Consider the following 19283-nt stretch of genomic DNA (forward strand, 5'->3'; position numbering starts at 1 on the left):
AACATCTATTTATCTAAGAAATGCGTATGATAAAGTTGTTTCAACACGCTCTGGCCAGATCTGTCGTTATCTCAACCCTTCTGCCCCACGTTGGGCGCCAAAAAGGACTGTCGTGGTTTCAGCCCGGCGGGTAACAAAGGACCATGCAGCCGCTCGCTCACTCCTCTGCCCCCCTCCGGTGGGATGGGGAGGAGGCAGAGGAGAAAAAAGAAAAAGAAACTGGAACCTCGAGGGTTGAGATAAAGGCAGTTTACTGGGACAAACACAAAGAAGAATTACAACAACAACAACGGCACTAATGAAAAAGTATACAAAAAGAGTGATGCACAGTGCAACTGCTCACCACCCGGGACCCGACGCTCCGCCACTTCCCCCACCGAAAACCGAGACGACCCCCCCCCGGCCCGCTCCCCATTTATATACTGAGCATGATGTCACATGGTATGGCATAGCTCCTTGGCTAGTCCAGGTCAGCTGCCCCGGCTACGCCGCCACCTCCCAGGTTCCTGTAAAAATTAACTCTATCCCAGCTGAACCCAGGACACTACCACACGACAGGATCCATCAGTAAAAAAAGCATAACACCTTTCGTCTTCTGATAACTCATTATATGGTGGTGCCTCTTGGGCACGAGCCACCTCCTCAGGTGATGCTCCAAAATCACTGCCTTCTGGCCATTCCATGATCTCTTCCAGAATTCCTGGGCGGTTAGATTTCCCCAGTCGAGCTCGTTGCGTGATCAGTGCTATCGAATTACTCCATGTAGTGCTGGTTGCATGATGTGGAGAGGGGATGTTTCCTTTGAACATCCAGTGTAGCACGGGCAATCGTGGTGCCAAGAGGAGATATGCTTCTCTACCAACAACTTCTGAAACGGCTCAAACCCCCTCATATGCTGCTAGTATCTCTTTTTCAGTCGGGGTGTAGTGAGCTTCTGATCCTCGATACCCCCGGGTCCAAAACCCTAATGGTTGACCTCGGGTTTCTCCTGGTGTTTTCTGCCACAGGATCCAGGTGAGACCATGCTCCCCAGCTGCAGTGTAGAGTACATTTTGTACATCTGGTCCTGTCCGGACAGGCCCAAGAGCTACTGCACGAGCTATTTCCTGTCTGATATGCTCAAAGGCTTGTTGTTGTTCAGGGCCCCATTCAAAATAGTTCTTTTTCTGGGTTACTCGAAAGAGAGGGCTCACAAGCTGACTATAACCTGGAATATGCATTCTCCAGAACCCCACAAGGCCTAGGAAAGCTTGTGTTTCTTTCTTGTTAGCTGGTGGAGACATAGTTGCTATCTTGTTAACCACATCCATAGGGACATGACGGCGTCCAGCCTGCCATTTTATTCCCAAGAACTGAATCTCCTGTGCAGGTCCCTTGACCTTACTTTTCTTTATGGCGAAACCAGCTTTCAGAAGAATCGGAATTATTCTTTTTCCCTTCGCAAATACTTCAGCCTCGTTGCCCCACACGATGATGTCATCTATGTATTGTAAAAGTCCAGGGGCATCGCCTTGTTCCAGTGCCATTTGGATTAATCCGTAACAAATGGTAGGGCTGTGCTTCCACCCCTGGGGCAGTCGATTCCAGGTGTATTGGACACCTCTCCATGTGAAAGCAAACTGTGGCCTGCACTCTGCTGTGAAAGGAATGGAGAAAAAAGCATTGGCATTATCAATTGTAGCATGCCACGTGGCTGCCTTTGATGCCAGTTCATATTGGAGTTCTAACATGTCTGGTACAGCAGCACTCAGTGGCAGTGTCACTTCATTCAGGCCGTGATAATTTACTGTTAACCTCCACCCTCCTTCAGACTTTTGCACTGGCCATATGGTACTATTATAGGGTGAGCGAGTCTTGCGGATGACTCCTTGGCTCTCTAGGTGATGAATCAGCTCATGGATGGGAGCCAGGGAGTCTCGGTTTGTCCGATATTGCCGACGGCGCACCGTCCTGGTAGCAATTGGCAGCTGCTGTTCTTCAACTTGCAGCAATCCCACAATGAAGGGATCTTCCGAGAGACCACGCAGGGTAGATAGCTGTTTGATCTTCTCTGCATTTACAGTGGCTACACCAAAAGCCCACCGGTACCCCTTTGGGTCCTTGAAGTACCCTCTCTTGAGGTAGTCTATGCCAAGGATACAAGGGGCCTCTGGGCCGGTCACAATGGAGTGCTTTTCCCACTTGTCCCCTGTCAAGCTCACTTCAGCCTCCAATATAGACAATTCTTGGCATCCCCCTGTCACTCCAGAGATACAGATGGGTTCCGTGCCCCTGTATCCTGATGGCACCAGCGTACACTGTGCACCAGTGTCTACCAAAGCCTTATACTTCTGTGGGTCTGATGTGCCAGGCCATCGAATCCACACAGTCCAGTATATCCGGTCATCCCTTTCCTCCTCCTGGCCGAAGGCAGGGACCCTCTATTGCTGTTCCTCATCAGAATATTCACTGTCCGATCCTTGCGGTACCAGACCAGAAGTCCCCTCACCAGAATGAAGGGAAGTACTTTCAGTTTTTGTATGCTTGGAGGATCGCTGATTGCTTTCTTGGGCCTCTACAGCAACAACACTGACAGCCTTCTTCTTGGGTGACCCCTTCTTAACAGCTGTCTTCCCTCTCAGTTCACGTACGCGGGCTTCCAGCTTAAAGGTGGGTTCACCATCCCATTTCCTCATGTCCTCCCCTTGGTCATGCAGGAAGAACCAGAGAGTACCACGTGGCATACGCGTTGGGCTCCCTTTCCCTCTGACTGGGGCAGGAGAAGACTGATTTCTTGGAGCATCCCTAACAGCCAAGGCACTGTCCTGTAGGGATGAGGAGACACAGAGATTTTCCTCAAAGTTTTGGAGCCAAGATGACACTTTCTCCACAGTTGGTGTTTCCATATCTGGACAATACATTGCTGCCAAGCTGTTGGAATACGATGCTGGGGCACCTTGAATCACCTTTCGCCACATGGCCCATGTGCACAGGACATCCTCTGGATCTTTGGAGACTTCCTCATCATCTAGATCACTGTAGATGACTTCCACCACTGCTAACTCTCTCAGGTACTGGATGCCTTCATCTGTGGTAGTCCACTTTTCTGATGAATTCACAAGATCTTCCTTGAATGGATATCTTGCCTTCACACTTGAGAGGAGCCGGCTCCAGAGACTGCAAATTGCTGCCTCTTTTCCAATTCCTTTTTCAATTCCCCTGTTTCTAGCGAGGGATCCCAGCTGTTGGGCTTCCTTGCCTTCCAGTAGCTGACTATCAGCCACGTTATCCCAGCATCTGAGCAGCCAGGCAGCAATCCGCTCACCTGGCTGGCGGCTGTAATCTTTCCGCACGTCCCGAAGTTCTGAGGACATCAGGGACCGGGTAGTTTCCGCTTCCTGTTTAAGTTCCCTCACTCCTTCCTCCAATTTCTTTATCGAAGGACCAGCTTCTAAATCAAGCCTTTCCTCTTCTTCTTCTTCCCTCACTAATCGATGGTATGGACCTGTCAATCTCCTTGTCCACTGTTTCCTTTTCACTATTGGGGCAATTACTGTAGTTGTTGTTGTTGTTTGGGTCCCTATCTCGAGCATCGTGTCCTTAGATGCAGTCTGGGTCCCTGCCTCAACCATGGTCTTCTGAGAGTGTTGAACTATGGCTCGTTAGGCATAGGCCAGGCCCCAGTACAGTGCGAGAAGCTGCTGGATTTCATTGGGATAGGCAAGGCACCCTTCTATCAGGTGGCGTGTCAGTTTGCCAGGGTTACTTGCCTGTTCGGATGTAAATTCCCAGATTATGGGAGGTGATAACCGTCCTAGGAATCTGCCCAAATCCTTCCATATACCCTGCCACCCAGGGACTGGTCGCTTGAGGGCACATTTCAGTATTGCTTCACCTGAAACTTGTCTTCTCTTATACCAGGACGAGACCAGGTTCCACAATACCCATAGTATGCCACCAGTATTAATTATTAGTATTGAACAGCTCACATAAGGGTGTACAAGGACCTTGGGAGCCTGCATCATAAAACCATTCACATCAGTGCCCAGTAGGGAGAGGGAGATGTGTTCCCTCATCTCCTCCACAAGATAGCTCCCACAACACAGCAAAGCCATCACTGCTAGGAAAAAGCACATAGACATTATTTTATTAGCACGTTCCCAATTTCCTTCATTGTCCCCACAAGATAGCTCCCACAGCACAACAAAGCCATTATTTGCCAGGACAAAGCACACAGCCATTATTTGCATTAACATGTAGCATGACCATAAGGAAGCCTCTGTGTTGCCTCTGTGAATCAGACTAGTTTTACACCTCTCATTCCAGTGAGCACAGTCTGGGATTTCCTCTTGAGTTATAAAATTACTAAGTCTAGTTAAATGTGGCACAGCCATAATGAAACAGGACTTTGGAGCTTTCAAGCTACCTAAATATTGCTGTGTATTGAATAGAAATTAGGTATATTGGGTTTGAGCCATGAGAGAATCATTGAAGTTCTGCATTTCCACAAAGAATAGGCACCACATAAAGCTTAACACATTGCATGCTTCTGAAATTCACTGTCAGAGGTTTAATTTGATGTGTGGAGGTGGATTAAACTTCAAGGTTGTGGATTTTACTAAAATATCTACATAAGCGTGCATTTCTTTTTTCTTTGTTGATTAAATCTATGAATTAACATGGCAGAAGCAATCTTGTGTACTTGATTTTCATTGGTAGATATTGTTCCTCATATTTCTGTTTCACTTCTCTTTTTTGGAGCCTGTTTTTTCAAGGCACAGTGCTCCTTGCTTTTTGTACCTTGAAGTCCCTTGTCATGGTGACTCATAATGAAAGAAACCTAGAAGCAGTTTAGAGAGAAAGAGGCCCTTGCCCCGTAAACTGAAGGGAAACGTACCCAGTAACGTATCCGCTAAGAAATCTTGTGCGGTATAGATTTTATTGTCATTTTTAAAAAGAAGTATGGAGCAGTGCTTCAGTGCTGGTACCCAAATAGCATGGGTTTTTCCCTTTGTGCTCTACCAGCTGGTGGTCCTGTCTTGTAGAGGTCTTGTCCATCTGTACTGATGAAGTATTAGTAGTTCAGTACAATGTCAGTGTAAGTATGCAGGAACAAAACACCAGAATGCTTCTGAAAAGCTAATAATAGAGTAATAATAGGCACAGAGATCAAACTCCTAATGAATGCCATGTGGATACTAGCTACTTTTCCTGGGTGATCCTCCTTTCCCTGACAGCCTGACAGGGTATCAAGTGCCATGTTGTTGTGTTTTGTTTTGGTTTTTTTCTTGTACTGACTATTTGGGTAAAGGGGTACTGGTGCAAAAATTTGCATCCTTGTCTTGAGTTTTAATAACTAAAGAAGTTGAAACACAACATGTCCTTGCCTCACTTCTTTTCTAGAGGCATTAACTAAAAGGCAACTTCGCATACAGCTTGTACAGAAAGTACTTTAGCAAGGGCTCTGATGAAGACACCACTTTTTCTTCCCCTGCTTTCCCCTGCTAGGTCTGTCTTTGGGGACTGCCCATCTGGTAAACTCTTGCAGCCAGAGAACTGAGAGCAGAGTGCTCTCACAGCTGGTGGATAAATTAGGAATAATAAATTAGGCAGCTATTTGATTAGGTAAGAAAATAACACTCAACAGAACTAGTTTCCTGAGTATTATTAGTAGCCAAAAATAATTTGGTTTTAAGTGCAGCAAAAGGCATTTCTAGTGATTCTGAGTAGAAGTTTTTGCAAAAGGTGAATGTGAAAGTTTACCAAGTGTCTCTTCTCCCCCCCCCCCCCCCCCTCTTTTTTTTTAATGTGCCATGGCATATAAATGCCTTTGTTTTGCAGCTGTTTCTTAATTTTCATGGGGTGGGGATGGAGATGCCCCTCTAGCTTTAAAAAGGCAGAGGTTTTTGTTGTTTTGGGGTTTTTTTTCTTCTTTCTCTCTTCTGGCTTGGTGAATCAAGAGAATGAAAATATCTCTTGCTTGATGCTTGCCTTGATGGGATTTGGACACAGTAGGGGTGACAAATAAACAACCTTTCTGTCTCATCTCATTTGTTGTATATCACTTCTCCATCTCCTTCCCCAGACACTTGGCAACTTTTGCTGAAAGTCAGTCTGCCCAGCATCCCATACTGTCCCTACACCAGGATGTGAGCCATAGTGACAGTGTAATTGGTGCCTGATCTTGTAGGACTGCAGGAGTCTCAGCTGAGCAGCAGCAAGGAGGAACTGAATGTTAATGTCTCTGGGAACCCCACACCAAATGCAGTGTGTGAGTCAGAGCTCTTCTGCATGATGTAGACTTGACTGCAGGTGGCTGGCTTGACCATCACAACAGTTATTTAAATTTTTCTCTTAATACTTCTAACAACAGTAAAATAACTGTATCCACAGGGGTCTGTAGCTAAATGAGCGAGTGGAGCCTTTTCTTAAACTTTTGTTAAAATGACTTTTCAGTCTCTATAGAAAATTTAACTTTGAACTCTTGTATCTTTTTGATTTGAACCTTTTTTGATGCCGACTGTATTCCACTCTTTTACCTTATTCTCAAAATATAAACTATGTTTTATTAATTTTAGGATGTAAATGGCACAGCTCATTGTGCTGAGTGTATCTTTTGTCTGCATCCTGATAGCAAGACACCAGTTGGCATGGTTTGGATGTGTCTGCCTGTGCTAGTAGGAGGCCCAGAGTTAGGGAAAAACTGGATCCTGCTCAGTTAGAATTTGGTTTAAAAGATTTTGCGTCCTTTGTTGTTAACTGCATCTGATGGCTGAAGTATGCAAGATTATTTTTTGTGAAACATGATGTACCCTTGTTCTTAGCCTTGAAACGTATTACAGAGCTCTTTTGTACTAGCTGACATTCTCATATCACAGTTTGGTACTTATGTTACAGAGATACTGTAATAGTACATTGAGATACAGTGTTGTATTGAGTCTAGCTGAGATGGAGTTAATTCTCCCCATAGCAGCCCTCATAGTCTGTGCTCTGTATTGGTAGCTAGAAAGGTGTTGATAACACACCAGTGTTTTGGCCACTGCTGAGCAGTGCTCACACAGCATCAAGGCTGTCTCTCCAACATTTTTGCCCCCCTCACCGGCAGGCTGGGGGCAGGGCAAGATCTTGGGAGGGGACATAGCCAGGACAGCTGACCCAAACTGGCCAAAGGGATATTCCATACCATATGACCTCTGCTCAGCAATAAAAGCTGAGAGAAAGAGGGGGTGCATTCGTTATTATTACATTTGTCTTCCGGAGCAACTGTTGCGCATACTGAAGCCCTTCTTCCCAGGAAGTGCCTGGACATCGCCTGCTGATGGGAAGTAGAGAATAAATCTTTTGGTTTTCCTTTGCTTCCGCGTGTGGCCTTTGTTTTTGCTTTATTAAACTGCCTTTATCTTGACCCATGAGTTTTTTCCCATCTTATTTTCTCCCTCCCCCCCGTCCTGCTGAGGAGGGGGAGCAGTAGAGTGGCTTGGTGGGCATCTGGCGGCTAGCCAAGGTCAACCCACTACAAGTGTCATCTGCGTTTCTCCAGTGCTTTGAGATTTGTATCTGTAGGAGCAGACTAGAAGAGTACAGGCTTGGTTTTGGCCAACTTCATGAAATTTTGGTAACTTTTTCTCTTGAGGCTATTTCAAAGTACGCTCTTTGAAGTGACAGTTGCTGCACAAATCCTTGTAATCTACATGTTATGCTAACTGAAATTAAAGATAAGGGAAAGGATTCACAGGTTTTGACATACTTGCTCCTACCTGGCTGGAATTACATGGTTGTTTTAATAAGGGTTTATTACAAATTTATTAGCTGCAAAATTGATAATGTAAAAGTACAGTATCTGGCTTTTCATGCTGATAACTGTACACACTAAAAGAGTAATTCCTCTGTGTTTGGAAGTAACTTCTTGTTCTGGTTTCAGCTGGGATAGAGTTAACTGTCTTCCTAGTAGCTGGTACAGTGCTATGTTTTGAGTTCAGTATGCGAAGAATGTTGATAACACTGATGTTTTCAGTTGTTGCTCAGTAGTGTTTAGACTATAGACAAGGATTTTTTCAGCTTCTCATGCCCAGCCACGGCACAAGAAGTTGGCACAGGACACAACCAGGGCACCTGACCCAAACTGGCCAACGGTGTATTCCATACCATGTGACATCCCATCTAATATAGGAACTGGGAAGTGGGGGCGGGGAATCGCTGCTCGGGGACTAGCTGGGTGTCCGTCGGTGGGTGGTGAGCAATTGCCCTGCGCATCATTTGTACATTCCAACCCTTTTATTACTACTGTTGTCATTTTATTAGTGTTATCATTATCATGATTAGTTTCTTCTTTTCTGTTCTATTAAACCGTTCTTATCTCAACCCACGAGTTTTACTTTTTTTCCCCCGATTTCCTCCCCCATCGCACTGGGTGGGGGGGGAGTGAGTGAGCGGCTGCGTGGTGCTTAGTTGCTGCTTGGGGTTAAACCATGACACTTCTGTGGGTAACTCTGTACTTTTTCTTTTCCATGCATTGATGTTTCAACAAATAACACAATAATTACAAGAAAGTTACAAAGCAGCATTTTTATAAGCAGATTTGTGCAGGTTGGGTTTTTTCTTTGCTCACTGCTCACTCTCTTGTTTTTGCATAAAGCAATGAGATACTTTTCACATCGACAGGTGGAAACATGAAGAAAACTTTGACTTCGCTTGCCTGTGTAAGAATCTGTTGTCTGAATTTTTTTGCTCCATTCAATATAACAGCTGGTTTTGTACTAGTGAGTTACAATTGTATTTAATATGAAATAGTGCCTAGCAACATCTAGGCCATGCTTTTGCTGCTACAGATTACTCAGTATACACTCTGTGACAATCTAGTTGATTTTTAGGTGAACAGTGTCTGTTTAAGATACCGTGGAGTATCTGAGTTTGTGAGTTTTGCCCTGGCTGGAAGGGAATCATTACATTTGGTATGATACTTGAGCTCTTGTGGATGCTGAATCTGAAATGTTTTTGACTGTGAAAGAGCATAGAGGTGGTTCTTTTTGGCTGAAAGGTTTGGACAGTGAATGTGGCTTTTTTGCCATAAATACAAATTTCCCATTCCAATGGAGCATTACAAAACAACCCCCGGTGAATTCTGGGTGATTCTTTTTGGCAGGTGAGGACATTTCCCAGGGAGGTGTGTGTGCTACCTTGGGCTCCTCCCACTGCCCCACCTCTTTGAAACAACTTAGTTGGCATTAGCTTTACTAGCTGCTGGAGTTGAGCTGGTGGTGTTATTGTTTGGGAGTTATTGCTTAAAAATAGAGTCCTTTTGACCAGCAAGACCTGCATGTGGTGGGGAACATTATCTGCAGTTAGTCTTCCTGCCTCCTTCTACTGGGAGGAGGAAATGAATGCAACATAGCTAAACAGATTTTGGAGAGCTGGAGAAAGCAAGTGACTAAGTGTGAACTTTTGCTCAAACTGCACCTGACTGGAATAATTTGACTTCAACTTGATTGTTTTTGAAGAATATTTGTGGGTTTGAGAATGTTTTGTAAGCTTGTAAGGTTTTCATTGAAATGCAATTTTTAGTTTAGATGATGTTTGTTGTGAAGGGCTGACAAAAACCACAAGTGCTTTCAGAGGTGGGGAGTGGAAGGCCTAATGTTTAGAGAACTCGGTCCCAAATACTTATGTTTATCTAGTTTAAAAGCACATAGGCTTTATTTCTTTTTAAAACTCCAACACTTATAAATAATTGTATTTGTGTTATGAGTAGAGATGTAGTTTATTAAAACCAGGATTAACAAGATGAGCAGTATTGTGTTAACGATTGCAAGTCAGTACAAAGCATGCTTGGAAGCTGTTACTGTTAGTGGAGATTTCACAATGTGAGTATTGGAGCTTATCTATGCGGAAGTGAAGGAGAAAGTTGCATATGATATGCCAAAAAGTATTTCTTGAGTAATTAAATTATATTTTTGTTTGACATCATTTCGGCTACCTGCTTAATTTGTGAGGTTTAATTAAGATATAGTCAGCTTGTGCTGACATGGACATAAAATCAAGGCCTAGTTTACCTGAGGAAAAGGCTCTTTTTCTTTTTGGGGTCTGGCTATGTCTTTCTCTTTTTTTTTTTTTTTTTTTCAAATCATTAGCAATTCAGAGAGCAGAAGTAAATAGCCATTTTTAAAATTCATGTCCTCAAATGTTAATTTGATGCTTTGAGGCATAAATGACCTTTCTAACCAGCCCAAACTTGTCAAACAAAGGAACAATAGAAACAAGCTGCTTTGTTCTAATACAACAGGCTGCTTTTCAGGGAGAATTTCAAAACAATCCTGCCTCCCTCTTCTCAACAACATTAAATTAAACTTTGGCCTGTGCTACGTTTGAATTTAGACGTGTATGCATCATTGGAGAGATGGTGATGGAATCTAGACAACCTGTGCAAATTGAACCATAGACTTCAGCTCCTGAAGCCCAGGGCAAGTGAATAATGCTTTAATCCATAGCTACCCCAGCTGGTATTACTTAGCACTGGAAAAGCAGTTAGGTGTGGGTCAGAAGCAGAGGGGAGAATCAAAAGGGAATTTCTTGTTGTTACAAAGCTTAAAAGTGGAGGGCAGAGGGGGGAGGAGAGAAACAAAACCACCACCACTTCTTGAAACCTTTCATTTAAGTGTTTAGATTGCAGTATACACCTTGGAGGTTATATTTAAAAACTAAATATAAATATTTTTTTTGGTAGCTCCTAGGGGTTTCATTGAGACTGGAACTGTGTATAAGTATATGCTGTAAAAACAGTGCATCAGTGCAAACTCTCTGTCATTATGAGATTTACCAGATAAGATACACATAAAAGGTTGGGATGAAAGATATAAGGTAATATAAAAAATGAATAGGTCTTTATACAGGGTAATGCATATTTTTTTTTCCTACCACTTTCCAAAAAGAAGTTAAACTAAATTTGGTACTTGAATACCATTCTTCCCTACCAGCTGTGCTTGGAGGATCTCAAATTAATCTCTTGGAGGGACATCTAGGAGATGAGTAGAGTTAAGGAGTAATAGTCTGGTGTTGCAGTTTTTGTATCTTGTCTATTTTCTCCTGTCTATATCTTTTGTCTTGCTCAGTGCTTACTCGTAGATCCACATCCAAAAAAGGAATATCCAATTCTTGAATTTGTTCAAACTTGAGAAAATTGAAAGTCCTTTAATCATTCACTATTTTTTCCACTACTTATCTGTTCAGAGACTTACCTGGCATGTTCTACTGTATAACCTGTATTGGTTTTCTTTATCTAAAGCACAATCCTTACATAATTTCCCAGCTAGATGGGAGGAGACAGCACTGGTCATTTTCAAATATCCAGCAGCTGAGCAGTATCATATGATGTTATTACTGTTCATTAATATTTGGTGTTGTGGTTTAACCCCAGCCAGCAACTAAGTACCACCCAGCCACTCACTCACACCCCCCATCCAGTGGAATGGGGGAGAGAATTGGGGAAAAAAAGTAAAAGTCATGGATTGAGATAAGAACAGTTTAATAGAACAGAAAAGAAGAAACTAGTAATGGTGACGACAATAATAAAATGACAATAATAATAAAAGGATGGGAATATACAAAACAAGTGATGCACAATGCAATTGCTCACCACTAGCCAACTGATGCCTAATTAGCTCCTGAGCAGCAATTTCCCCCCCGCCAGGCCAACTCCCCCCAGTTTATATGCTAGATGTGATGTCACGTGGTATGAAATACGCCTTTGGCCACTTTGGGTCAGCTGTCCTGGCTGTGTCCCCTCCCAAATTCTTGTGCCCCTCCAGCCTTCTGAAAAATCTTTGACTTAGTCTAAACATTACTTAGCAACAACTGAAAACATCAGTGTTATCAACATTCTTCTCATGCCTAGCTCAAAAACATAGCGCTATACCAGCTACAAGGAAGAAAACTAAACCTATCCCAGCTGAAAACAGGACAGTATCCACCCCTTATTCTATTTACATCATGTTCAGGTCCTGTACTTTCCTATACATTCTAATCAATCATCATCACCTTTTCCGTCCTTTTATATATATGTATACACACACACAAATATCATTCTCTTATTCTATGGGCCATGTCTATGAAAGGTTTGTTGAGTTCATTTAGGCCCTGACTTTGGGCTCCATCTGTCATACCAGTCTTTCTGGGCAGGAGGGATGGTGCAAAGTCCTCTCGGTCGGTAGAGTAGAATTGGGCTTCAGTGTGGTGTGACGAGCAGATGACATTGGATGCAGCAGGAGGATGGTGTACACCGTTGGATTGTTGCATGCTGGAGTCAGTTCTGGTTCCATCACTACTGTGCTTCGCTCAGTTTTATCATAGTTCATTCTTGCTTGATCTAAGTGATTCTTACTGTAATGCCATGGATATAGCATATAACAATTATAGTGACGATGACATACAGTGGCAGAGTTATATAGCAATTAACACTATACAATTTAATTCATTCGCTATTCTCACCTGATATCAAATCCCTTTGAGGCACACATTGGACTTCCCCATCCTTTCACATCACCAGCCAAGTGCACCCAGGTCCTTGAGCAAAAGCAATCCCACGAATGGGTTTACCTCTGCCTCAGGCAGGAGTAACCCAGACTGTCTTCCCTAACACATTTGTTATGTGCACTACAGGGACTTTATCCCCTTCTATACTATGTAAAATTTCTCACTGGGCAGGGCCACCCTGATTAGCAGATCCTCTGGTGTTGACTAACCAGGTGGCTTTTGCTAAATGTGTATCCCAATGGTTGAAGGTTCCACCCCCCCATTGCTCTCAATGTAGTCTTTAACAGTCCATTATGTTTGATTTTCCCAGAGGCTGATGCATGATAGGGGATGTGATACACCCACTCAATGCCATGCTCTTTGGCCCAGGTGTCTATGAGGTTGTTTCAGAAGTGAGTCCCATTGTCTGACTCAATTCTTTCTGGGGTGCCATGTTGCCACAAGACCTGCTTTTCAAGGCTCAGGATAGCGTTCCGGGCAGTGGCATGGGGCACAGAATATGTTTCCCGCCATCCAGTCGTTGCTTCCACCATTGTAAGCACATGGCGCTTGACTTGGCGAGTTTGTAGGAGTGTGAGATAGTCAATCTGCCAGGCCTCCCCATATTTATATTTCAGCCATCGCCCTCCATACAACAGGGGCTTTAACCGCTTGGCTTGCTTAATTGCAGCACGTTTCACATTCATGGATAACCTGTGCAATAGTATCTATGGTCAGGTCCACCCCTCGATCACAAGCCCATCTATATGTTGCATCTCTTCCCTGGTGGCCTGAGGTATCATGGGCCCACCGAGCCATAAATAGCTCACCCTTATGTTGCCAGTCCAGGTCCACCTGAGCCACTTCAATCTTGGCAGCCTGATCCACCTGTTCATTGTTTTGATGTTCTTCAGTGGCCTGACTGTTGGATACATGAGCATCTATGTGACGTACTTTGACAACCAGATTCTCTAGCCAGGATGCAGTATCTTGCCACAGTGTGGCAGCCCAAATGGGTTTACCTCTGCGCTGCCAGTTGCTCTGCTTCCATTGCTGTAATCACCCCCCCAGGGCATTTGCCACCATCCATGAGTCAGTATAGAGATAGAGCACTGGCCACTTTTCTCTTTCAGCAATGTCTAATGCTAGCTGGATGGCTTTCACCTCTGCAAACTGACTCGATTCATCTTCTCTTTCAGCAGTTTCTGCAACTTGTCGTGTAGGACTCCATACAGCAGCCTTCCACCTCCGATGCTTTCCCACAATGCGACAGGCTCCGTCAGTGAACAGGGCATACTGCATCTCCTTTTCTGGCAGTTTATTATACAGTGGGGCCTCTTCAGCCCGTGTCACCTCCTCCTCTGGCGACATGCCATTGATACCCCTTTGGGTCCCTAAAATACCCTCTCCCGAGGTAGTCTATGCCAAGGATACATGGAGCCTCTCGACCAGTCACAATGGGGTGTTTCTGCCATTCATTCCCAGTTAGGCTTACTTCAGCCTCCAATACAGTTAACTCTTGGGATCCCCCTGTCACTCCAGAAATACAGATGGGTTCTGCCCCTTTATAACTTGATGGCATTAGAGTGCACTGTGTACCGGTGTCTACTAGAGCCTTATACTCCTGTGGGTCTGACGTGCTAGGCCATCAAATCCACACTGTCCAGTAGTCCCGGTTATCCCTTTCCTCCACCTGGCTGGAGGCAGGTCCCCTGTAATTCTGGTCAGAGTATCCAGTACTCACTTCTTGTAAAATTGACTCAGAAGTCCCTTCAAGAGGATCAGAAATAAGATCAGCCCTTCTACTCTGGAAACGGGAGCAGCTTTTTTCCTGGTAGAATCCCCTTTTGTGGTGGTTTTTCCTCGCAACTCATGTACCCATGCATCTAGGACCGAGGTAGGTTTTCCATCTCATTTCCTCGTGTCCTCTCTGTGGTCACATAGGTAAAACCACAGGGCACCTCACGGTGTGTACCTTCTATATTCTCTCTCTTGGGCAGAGGAATGCTCACTCTTAATAGCTGAGACATTGGTCTGGTAGGTGGGGAATAGGACATATCCTCTTTGTATTGCTGGAAATCCCGGGACAGCTTCTCCACAGCTGAAATGCAGGCTTGTAGGGAGGAGGAGAGATTTTCTTCGTATTGCCGGAGTTGGCGAGCCACTTCATCCACCGTCGGTGCGTCTTCGTCTTTCCAGGTCATTATTGCCAGTGTGGTGGCATAGGATGATGGTGCGCTCCGTACAATCTTCCGTCACATGGGTCATGTACGTGGGACTTCGTCTGGATCTCTGGGTAATTGTGGGTTGTCTGGGCCATAATAAATCGTCTCTAGCATTGCTAATTCCCTCAGATATTGGATACTTCTTTGCATGGTGGTCCACTTGCCTGATTGACATACAATATCATCCTTAAAAGGCTACCTTTCCTTCACGTGTGACAGAAGTCACCTCCAGAGGCTGAGGGTCTGTGTCCCTTTTCCAATTGCCTTGTCAATGCCACCTTCCCTGGCAAGCAATCCCAGCTGCTTGGCTTCCCTACCTTCTAATTCCAAGATACTAGCTCCATTGTCCCAGCATCGAAGAAGCAAGGTGATAATATGCTCCCCTATATTGCGGTTGAAATCTTTTCACATATCCCGCAGCTCACTGAAGGATAGGGTTTGGGTGATTACTTCTGGTTCTGCCTCTTCCTCCTGTTCCTGTGATGACCCTGGTTCATCTTCATCCTTTGCTAAGTGAACTGTTTTTTTTGTATATTTCTTCTTGTGTATGGGGGTAACTGATACTGGTGCGGGTTGGTTTTCTGGTTCAGTTGCAGTACTGCTCGCTGGGGTTAGAGTGGCCACAGTACCTGTCGCCTTGTTGTTAGATCCAGAGACCTTCACTTTCGCTTGAGGGTACTGAGTGGTGTTGAACAAGATTCGATAGGCATGGGCCAGGCCCCATCGTGTTGCAGTGATTTGTGTCTCTCTGGAATTGTTGGGGTGACAGCATACCTTTTCCAAATATTTTACTAGTTCTTCTGGATTCTGTACTTGTTCAGGGGTGAATTTCCAAAACATTGGAGGTGCCCACTTTTCTAGGTACTTGCCCATACTACCCCCCACACCCTGCCACTCATAATTATCCAGCCTTGGGGCAGATCTCTCTGGGTGATCTTCTTAAATAGTTGTTTAACATTAAACAAGACCTGAACCACATTCAGGAACATGCTAGTTCCTAGCAATAGGACCATGCTGGTTTCAACATCCCAAGGGTATTCAAATTTTCCAAAATTCTCAAACACTATTGTAACTAGCCTGGAGAAGAAGGGAAAGGGGAGGAAGGGTGTCTCGCCCATAGATTGGCTCTCCGAGGAGGAAAGGTAAATGGTGTAATTGTTAAGAGTTTTCCACAGATGGCTCTTGAAGTGTAGAGGTGACAACAATGCTGAATGCAAATACTGGATTAGTCCCACGACCAATAACTTTATCATACCATAAGCCAGTATTACACAATACATCCAAGCAAAAACGCTAATCCACCTCCCACGGATGACAAACAGCAGAAGAGGGACTACATACAGCAAGTGAGGTGATACATGACAGAACTCTGAAAACAAGCGCCAGAACTCTAAGAGTTCATAAATCAACATTGTGACCAGTGGCTATTAAACTAATATAATGAATGCTTGTAATGAATTCGTTTTAACTTGCTCTGGTCAGGTCTATTGTTATCTCAACCCTTTGGGTCCCATGTTGTTTGCCAAAAAGGACTGTCATGGTTTAACCCCAAGCAGGAACTAAGCACCACACAGCCGCTCACTCACTCCCCCCCAGCCAGTGGGATGGGGGAGAGAATCGGGGGAAAAAAAGTAGAACTCGTGGGTTGAGATAAGAACAGTTTCATAGGACAGAAAGAATGAAACTAATAATGATAACAATAATAAAATGAGAATAGTAATAATAAAAGGATTGGAATATACAAGTGATGCACAGTGCAATTGCTTACCACCCGCCAACCGACACCCAGTTAGTCCCCGAGTGGTGATCCCTCTGCCCCCACTCCCCCCAGTTTATATACTAGACATGACATCACTTGGTATGGAATACCCCTTTGGCCAGTTTAGGTCAGCTGTCCTGGCTGTGTCCCCTCCCAACTTCTTGTGCCCCTCCAGCCTTCTTGCTGGCTGGGCATGAGAAGCTGCAAAATCCTTGACTTTAGCGTAAACACTACTTAGCAACAACTGAAAACATCAGTGTGTTATCAATATTCTTCTCATACTGAAGCCACAACATAGCACTATACTAGCTACTGGAAAGAAAATTAACTCTATTACAGCTGAAACCAGGACATTTGGTTACTTGAATCTTTTATATTAGGGCTTATTTTATTTTAGGGATGAAATACGCAGTATGTTATGAAAATATTTGAGGAAAGCTAATGTGGCTCCTTAGCTTTTCTTTTTAGATGACCTTCTAAAAGGAAGAAGAGAAAATACTTACCCTGTTAGTTTATCTTTTTGGCCTAGTAGATGGTTCATATATAACCTCTAATGGTAATTTTTCTGACACTTCAGGATCCATTCATGAAGATATTTAATAGACTCGTCTTCCTTGTATATTGGGTTATTTTCTCACATAATTGTGTTGTGGTGGGGTTTTTTTTGATTGCTTATGAATCAAAAATATATACGTGCGGTTTTTTTAAATGTTTTTGTTTTGATCACTAGCAAGGGGAAACTACTCTGATGGCCTGAAATCTTATATAAAGCATTAAAGTCAGCTCAGGCTAAAACTTGGCCAGATATTGTACCTGTGTTAGTCATAGTGGGCTAGAACATGTCACTTCTCATAGGGACTGGGATTATCTGACTCCAGAGAGAGGAGAAACAAAAGTAAAAACCTAATTATTGCTTCCAAAAATACTGAATTCTTTCTAAAACATCAACACATGTGAACAAACTGTAGGACAGAAAATTCTGCTCTCTGGATGAGAACAGAGAGACCCTTTTCTACTATAGTGTCTGCAAAATCAGCCTACAAAGCTTTTCTGGACTGTAAAGCGCTTTATCAGTCTGCAGTCTTCATTCAGATCTAGGAATGAGCTGCGACTGCCGCAAGGAATGCATATGCATGTACCAAACTCATACAGAGTTGTTGGTGGAAAACTTGGGCCAACGGCATATAGCTCAACATACATAAGTACGAATGACGCATGTTAGTTATCCCATAGCTTAAGTTTGCAGCTGATTCTGGTAGTTGATCCAAATTGCTGTCAGACTGTATTTTCTTGCACATAAACACATGTACTTTTGCTTTAAATTGGTACAACTATTTCAAATCTAATGTGGCATATTTTAAGCAACTGCTAGATTCTTTTATATTTGGTTATTTGAGTATTGAAATGAATAGGTATCTGGATGGAGCTTTAAGCAAGGTTTTAAGGACAGCAGAACTTTAAAAAAAACAACTCTGCTGTAATTACATTATCACTGGCTTTTATCCAGCCAAGGATATCTGCTCTCTGAGGCCACAACCTTTTTTAAAGATCACAATTCCTCTGTGCTGTACACCTATAAGATATCCACACAGTAAGCTGCTGACAGTGCTTCTCCACCTGTTTGGCCTTGAGTGTGTTTTGTGCTGCCATGATAACTTGATCACAAAGAGCCTTGGGTTTATGGTTTCCTTGCCTGATTAATACAATGTACTGTAATTAGGAACAGGAAAAATCCCCACAGGCTCTTTTCCAGTTTAAATATTCCCACTGCTCCCAAGACTTCCCCAGCTTTCATTGTGCATTGTTTCAGATTAGTCATAATTGAAATATTTATTTTGTTTAGTGTGGCCTAGACACTGGGAAGAGTCCCTGGAATTTATTGGAGCTTTCAGTTTGGTTTTGGGGCTTCTTTGAGAGGGTTGTATGACTTGCTGTGTACCTTAAGAACTGAGGTACTAGCATAACAGCATTTCAGTGTCCTACTTTTATAGTGCCAGTGCTCATCCAGAAAGGAATTACAGATAATACAAGACTACTTATTTAGCTCTTGACAAATTCTTCTGTCACTTTTATTTCTTTCCTGTGTCAGTGTAGATGGGAAATGAGTTGAAGAACATTAAAACACTGAAACGGGAAAGAAAGCAAACCACAAAGCTACATGTATTTAATTTTTCTAGGTACAATGTTAACTGATTTGATAAAATAGCTTCAGTTTTCTGTTATGTGTTGGGGTTTTTTGTTTGTTTGTTTTTGTTGTTTGTTTTTTTGTTTTGTTTTTTTGTAAAGTGAATTGTAACTTAACCAAATGGTATCACTTAAATTTTTCGGTTACAGCTGCTGTAGAAATGTGCACACAGCTACTGTTTTGGTAAACAAAGCCTAGTAGCCAGATGGCAGTAATATTTAAAAAGCTGAGCAATATGATTTCAGAAGCTGTGTTTTGCCTAGTACCTTAGATTTAGTACATAGTAGAAGACTTTAAATGTGTTATCACTGCAGTGGCTTGAAAGAACAAATAGACTATTATGTAGAATAAAAATAATGCTTATTAAACTTGCAGTTGATTCTTTCTGATAGATGATCCAAATTGTTGTTAGACTGTATTTACTTACATGTAAACAGATGTGCTCCTGCTCTAAATCAGGACAACTTTTCCAAACCTAGTTATGCATATTTTAAACAACTGTTAAATACTATGCTTCAAATAATTTCTGGTTTCATGAAGACTTAATTTTTCTAATAGGTCCTTTCCTCACCCTTATTCCATTCTATCCTCCTACTTGAAAGGTTAAAGTTGGTACATTTGGCTAGCTGCT

The 19283-nt window shown here is 43.2% G+C and overlaps 3 protein-coding genes across 4 annotated transcripts in view; 1 reads left to right on the forward strand and 2 right to left on the reverse strand.

The window, feature by feature from the left end:
• The window catches only part of LOC126035318 (uncharacterized), a 35987-nt gene extending 30264 nt beyond the window's left edge, over positions 1–5723 (reverse strand). The window contains exon 1 of the mRNA XM_049793818.1: positions 1601–5723. Within this exon, the coding sequence (XP_049649775.1) occupies positions 2421–3611 (1191 nt within the window). The 5' untranslated portion in view covers positions 3612–5723 and the 3' untranslated portion in view covers positions 1601–2420. The remainder of the gene's footprint in view (positions 1–1600) is intronic.
• Positions 1–19283, reverse strand: part of LOC126035240 (uncharacterized) — a 375847-nt gene that overhangs the window by 168885 nt on the left and 187679 nt on the right. The gene's annotated exons all lie outside the window — the stretch shown is intronic.
• Positions 1–19283, forward strand: part of LOC126035241 (zinc finger SWIM domain-containing protein 6-like) — a 185916-nt gene that overhangs the window by 75705 nt on the left and 90928 nt on the right. The gene's annotated exons all lie outside the window — the stretch shown is intronic.

Source organism: Accipiter gentilis, chromosome W (assembly GCF_929443795.1).
Source record: "Accipiter gentilis chromosome W, bAccGen1.1, whole genome shotgun sequence".
Lineage (NCBI taxonomy): Eukaryota > Metazoa > Chordata > Aves > Accipitriformes > Accipitridae > Astur > Astur gentilis.